We start from the raw sequence: 6,656 nt of genomic DNA on the forward strand, positions 1-6,656 counted from the left end.
AACCGGTGCAGGGACATGGGAGCGCTGGGGGTCACTGACCAGGATCCGTGCAGGGACATGGGGACGCTGGGGGTCACTGACAGGGAACCGGTGCAGGGTCATGGGGGCGCTGGGGGTCACTGACCAGGGACCGGTGCAGGGACATGGGGGCCACTGACCAGGAACCGGTGCAGGGACATGGGGGCGCTGAGGGTCACTAACCAGGAACCAGTGCAGGGAGATGGGGGCGCTGGGGGTCACTGATCAGGAACCGGTGCAGGGACATGGGGGCCACTGACCAGGAACCGGTGCACTCTGGGATTGCACGCCGACACCCGATTGTGATTGACAGCTGGCGAACCGCCCATTCCGGTGACGTAAAGTCTTATGGGGCGGGGCTTCCTGTGTCACGGCGACGATGGGGAGTGACGAGGCCGCGTCGGCGGTGCCGATAGACGAGTTGAGCAAAATGCGGATCACCAGCTTGTGGAGCGTCTTGCTGTCTGTAAGTTGTCGGCGGTGCGATGGCGATGGTGAGGGTGAGGGTTGGGGTGAAGGTGTAGCTGTGTTCCCGGTCCTGTCCCGGGAGTGAATGAGGTTCTACATCCTGCGGCCAACGGGCGGTTGACCTGACGTCAGGAGCGACATGCGTCATCATCACGTCGCGCGCCTTTGACGTCACGGGCTTGTGACGTCATGTCGGTCAGCTGTGCTGAGGATTGCACCAAACCCTTCAGTAGCAACCGAGGGTGGCTGGCAATCGGTGATTTTTGTCTTTAGAGCTTTCTTGTGAGGTGACCCTCGTATCTGGAACCAGAACTTGTTGGACTTCTATTCCTGATGAAGGGCTTTTGCCCTAAATGTCGATTTTCCTGCTCCTCGGATGCTGTCTGACCTTCTGTGCTTTTCCAGCACCACTCTAATCTCGGCTCACTTTTCCAGCATCTGCAGTCCTCACTTTTGTCCACTCCTAGCTGTCAGCCTGCAGGACTGGCATTAGCTCTGCATTTGGGTACCCTGCATGAGGCTCATCCAGGCTGGTGCTCGTGTCACATCATCAGGGAAGTGCTGCCCCATCATGGGTACCAGCCTTCAGGTGAGGTGTAAACCTGATTTCCTGTCTGTGTACCCTCATCAGTGGAGAAAAAATATCCGTCCACAGCAGCACTTTCTGTTTTCTGCCTATTAGCCAATTCTCTGCACATGACCTGACCTTGAGTGAGGGACCTTGTTGAACACTTCTTGAAAGTCCAAATACAGCACATCTATCCACTTCTATCCCTTCTATCCACTTTGGTTGATACTTCCTTGAAAAACTCCAATAAATTAGTCAGATATAATTTCTTTTTAATGAAATTGTGCTGACTCTGCTTGAACAGATTATCATTTTCCAAATATTTTGCTATTACTTCCTTAATTTTCCAACAAAAGATGTTAGGCTGATCAGCCTATAGTTATCCCTTTCTTAGAATCTCTCCTTTTTTATTGGAATATATTTTTGCCTCGAGTCATGAATTGCTTTCTAAATGTCTAATTCTCATCATTTAAATTGAACACAGTTGTTTCCAGCCCCAATTTCTCATACTTGGACTGAATATTAAAATCTATTACGCTATCAGAACTACTTCCTTGGGGTTCTTTAACTTGGAGGTCTATTATTAAACCAACCTCATTCCTCATTACCAGGTTCAAGACAGCCTGCTCCCTATTTGGATCCATGACCTTTTATTCTAGGAAGCTATTCCTAATGCACTGTATGAATTCTTTGTAGTAGCTACACTTTCCAATTCAATTAACCCAATCAATATGAAGATTAAAGTCACCTATAATTATTGTTCTGTTCTTTTTACATGCTCGTATTATTTGTTTACTTATAGCCTTTCCTACAGAGTGGCTACTGTTTTGGGGTCTCTGACTTCACATCCATTTTTATTGATTGCTCCTCATTGAGGTAATCTACCTTGAGACATTTTTTCACGTTAGCAGTGGTTCATAAATTTAAAATGCTATAGCTTTCAATAGTCTTTCTCACTGCATAGATTTCTGGACTTTTGTCATTTGTTATGTAAACTAAGACATGTAATTTTGTAATTAATATGTTTGAAATGTTGTTATGAATTAGGTGCAGCTGCATAGTCTTTTAGAATAATGCCACTTTGGTTTTACAGTTCAGGTTACTGATGAGATTGAGATTAGATTCCCTACAGTGTGGAAACCGGCCCTTTGGTCCAACCAGTTCACACCGAGCAGACCACCCAGACCCATTTTCCTCTGACTAATGCACCGAGCACTATGGACAATTTAGCATGGCCAATTCACCTGACCTGCACATCTTCGGACTGTGGGAGGAAACCCGAGCACCCAAAGGAAACCCACGTAGATACTGGGAGAATGTGCAAACTCCACACAGTCGCCTGAGGCTAGAATCGAACCTGGGACCCTGGTGCTGTGAGGCCGCAGTGCTAGCCACTGAGCCACCGTGCCGCCCCACTCTCATTGCTTTTTGCTTGTGCTTTTTGTTTAAAATAAAACTTATCTTGAAATTAACCTTGAAGCAAGTGGCTTGAATAGTCAGCTCTAGGTTTAACATTGAGCTCCTTTAATTTATTTGTGCAGAGGATGTGGCAATGCTGGTAAGGCCAGCAGCATTTATTTCCTGTCCCTAATTACTCTTCAGGTGGGAGGTAGTGAACTGCCTTCCTGAAGTGCTGCAGTCCATGTGGATGAATGGATTCTGACAGCACTAGCATTGTTTTGGTACAATCAAGTGATTGGTTTGACTTGAATTAAGTGTCACATGTCATCCAGATTGGATTAGGATTGCAGATCTCCTTCCCTAAAAGGCTTTAGTGAACTTGTTGGAATTTTACAGAAATCCAATATGGTAGTTTCATTGTTACATTTTGATCCTAGCTTTATAATCGAATTTCAGTTAATGAGTTGAATTTAAATTTCCCAACTGCCGTCTTGGAATTTGAACTCATATCTCCAGGCCATTAGTTCTGACATCAGTAATATAACCATTTAGCACTGTTCTCAGTGCCATTTGGAGAACTATTCATCAGCATATAAGGAACAATTTGTAATATTATAATTTGATTACATGTTCTGGCAGTTATATATGGCAAGATGTTACTTTTCTATTCTGAAGGCTCCACAGAGTCACCAACATCATTATTGATTTTGTCTCATATGTGCAAAGTTCATTTGGATTGGTTTACAAATTCATTCATAAGATAAAAAATTCAGATGGGCACAATATTTCTGTGCATGACACCAACAGATTAACTATCACAGAGAAAGGTGAATTAAATTTTAATCCTTTTTTATAATTGACTTGCAGACCTTCAAGAGCATTAAATATAATGTTAGGCTACAGGCTTAACATGCAACATGAATTATGTTGTTCAGTCAGGTATTTTAGTCATGTGTTGATGTCAACACTTTTTTGTTTTGTCTTGTCTAAAATGTCTTAAAATCATCACTGGGCAGCACTGCAAGTAGAGTTGCCGACAGAGCTTGTAAATTTGTTCCTGCAGTTTGATCAACAATGATGATGTTGCATTTGTTGCCTATTCATTATTTTTTCTTCTAAGATGGCAAAGTTAGGGGCTATACCTTTCATGTTTAAGTCCATGTTTCTACCATTTCACATCAGATTGTGAATTTACCTAGCAGTTTACTAACCAATGGATCCACAGATTTAGGATTATGCCTCAGTCCTTCATACCTGGTCTGCCATCGAGTAAGGTCATGGCTGATCTGATTGTGATCTGAACGTCACTTTCCTAAATTCCCCACCTTTACCTCCCAGCACCTGCCCCTGCCCCAATGAGCCCAGACCTTCGTGCCTAACAATGATCTATCTTTTATTATTCATTCATTCATGATACATGGGCATTCGTTAACTAGGCCAGCATTTTTTGCCCATCCCTGTGTTCTCGAAAAGGTGGTAGTAAGCTGTCTTCTTGACCTGCTTACGTTTTTGGTTTGTAGGTGCATCCGTAGTGCTGTTCGAAAGGCACTTCCTGGATTTTCACCCTGCAACACTGAAGCAAATTGTGTTGTTGGAGCTGTCTCCTTGTGGACAAGTGGAGAGTATTCCAGCTTATTTGATTTGTGACTTAAAGATGTGTACATGCATTAGACAGTCAGGAGAGGAGTTACTACAAAATCCCTAACCTTTGACCTGTTTTTGTATCTTATCCAGTTCAATTTCTGGTCAGTGGGCCCCACTGGATATTGAGGAGAAAGTGAGGTCTGCAGATGCTGGAGATCAGAGATGGAAATGTGTTGCTGGAAAAGCGCAGCAGGTCAGGCAGCATCTAGGGAACAGGAGAATTGACGTTTCGGGCATTAGCCCGAAACATGGATTCCTGAAGAAGGGCTAATGCCCGAAACGTCGATTCTCCTGTTCCCTAGATGCTGCCTGACCTGCTGCGCTTTTCCAGCAACACATTTACATCCCACTGGATATTGCTAATGGAAGTTTCAGTAATGAAAATGTCAAGGGATGATGGTCAAATTCTCTTGTTAACAATAGTCACTAATGTGGCTTGACTGTTATTCGCCATATGTCAGCTGAAGCATAAGAATACCAGCTGCTTCAGTGTCTGATGAGTCATAAAAGGTGCTGAACATTGTGCAATCCTAAGTGAATATTTCCACCTCTGACCTCACGATGGAGGGAAATCATTGAAACAGCTGAAGATGCTTGGGCCTAAAACACTGTCCTGAACAACTCTTGCAGAGATGACCTGGTGATATCCAACAGCCACAAGTTTCTTCCTTTGTGTTAGGTATGACTCCAGTCAATAGAGAGATTTCCACTTGATTCCCACTGATTGCCATTCCGCTGGGCCTCTTGATGTCATACTTTGTCAGATACAGTCTTTATGTCACTTCATATAAATTGTTTATTTGCATTGTAAGTAGTTAAGGCCATAGTTCCATTTCATCAGTTTTAGCTTGCTAACCCAAAAAAAGACCCATTTACCCCAACTGTCTGCTTACTTTTAACTAACCAAACCTTAAAACATGCTACAAAGTTTTGGTTTCCAGCATCCACAGTTATTTCAGTTTTTGCTTAAACCATGTTAATTTGTTACTTCAATACCTTGAATTCTTATTTTATGTAGTAATCTTTTTGAGCTTACCAAATTCCTTTGGATAATCCATACACCTTGCATTGGCAGTTCCCCTTTATCCACCTTCATCCATGTTACCTTTAAAGATTCTTAATCACTTAGTTAATTATGACTTCTTTTACCTTACAGTTGTCTAATGATCCTGCTGCAACTTCCTTAATAATAAATTCTAGCAATTTCCCTATGATAGATGTTAAGCTAACTTACTTGTCTAATTAAGCATGACGCATGTCTTGGAAATGATGTTCTCATGACATTGTTGCTGCCCAGACTCTGGGCTGGAGAGTGAATTGCTGAAGTGCCTCCCAAAGGTTGTACATGCTGCAGCCAGGTGATGAAAGATGGAAACACAAACACTCAAAACAGAACTACTGAATAAACTAGCTGCTCTATCCAGAAGGATGATTGGTGTTGTAATCTGCAGGTGGATTTTGTCATTCGTGTGTTGTCGGGGCTGCTGGATAGACCAGAATTTATTATGCATCACTAATTGTCCTAGAAAGCGTGTTGGTAAGCTGCTGCATTGAACCACTGCAGTGGGGCCACCCACAATGCTATTAGGAAGGGAGTTCCAGGATTTTAATGGAGTAACAGTGTTGGAATGGTGATATCATTTCAGCTTAGCATTCTGTGTGGCTGGGAGGCAAACTTGCATTGTTACTCCCATTTAGGTGTATGGCAAATATTCCATCCATGCCTAATCTATATCTTATAGCTGGCAGAGAGGCTTTTAACAGAGAGTTGACTGACAACCCCCTGATGCTAACAGTTGGGATTCTGCAATGTTGGTATCGTTTGAAAGGCAGTGGTTAATGGTTGGGCTTTCTGTCACTTTCAGTGGTGCCAACCTTCATCGCTGTGGTGCACCTACCATCCAGATCAGGACATCCAGGTCCTATTGTTGGTTGACTCAAATTTTGGGAATGGATGCAAGATATTGGTCTGCAGTGGTTGTAACATAGAGAGAAGAATTAAAAGTCCTTCATGTTTTTTTAAAACAAATGAATAATAGATTTTTTTTGTTTGCATGAGCTACCCCCACTCTAGAGTTCGGCCAATACTTCATAGAGTCATAGAGATGTACAGCATGGAAACAGACCCTTCGGTCCAACCTGTCTATGCCGACCAGATATCCCAACCCAATCTAGTCCCACCTGCCAGCACCCGGCCCATATCCCTCCAAACCCTTCCTATTCATATACCCATCCAAATGCCTCTTAAATTTTGCAATTGTACCAGCCTCCACCACATCTTCTGGCAGCTCATTCCATACACGTACCACCTTCTGCATGAAAATGTTGCCCTTAGGTCTCTTTTATATTTTTCCCTTCTCACCCTAAACTTATGCCCTCTAGTTCAGGACTCCCCCACCCCAGGCAAAAGACTTGGCCTATTTATCCTATCCATGCCCCTCATAATTTTGTAAACCTCTATAAGGTCACCCCTCAACCTCTGGCGCTCCAGGGAAAACATCCCCAGCCTGTTCAGCCTCTCCCTGTAGCTCAGATCCTCCAACCCTGGCAACATCCT

The 6,656-nt window shown here is 43.5% G+C and overlaps 1 protein-coding gene across 1 annotated transcript in view; it reads left to right on the forward strand.

Moving 5' to 3' along the window:
- The first annotated feature begins 316 nt into the window (after positions 1–316).
- The window catches only part of tmem18 (transmembrane protein 18), a 19,423-nt gene continuing 13,083 nt past the window's right edge, over positions 317–6,656 (forward strand). The window contains exon 1 of the mRNA XM_043678789.1: positions 317–484. Within this exon, the coding sequence (XP_043534724.1) occupies positions 398–484 (87 nt within the window). The 5' untranslated portion in view covers positions 317–397. The remainder of the gene's footprint in view (positions 485–6,656) is intronic.

The sequence above is a fragment of the Chiloscyllium plagiosum genome, chromosome 3 (assembly GCF_004010195.1).
Source record: "Chiloscyllium plagiosum isolate BGI_BamShark_2017 chromosome 3, ASM401019v2, whole genome shotgun sequence".
NCBI lineage: Eukaryota > Metazoa > Chordata > Chondrichthyes > Orectolobiformes > Hemiscylliidae > Chiloscyllium > Chiloscyllium plagiosum.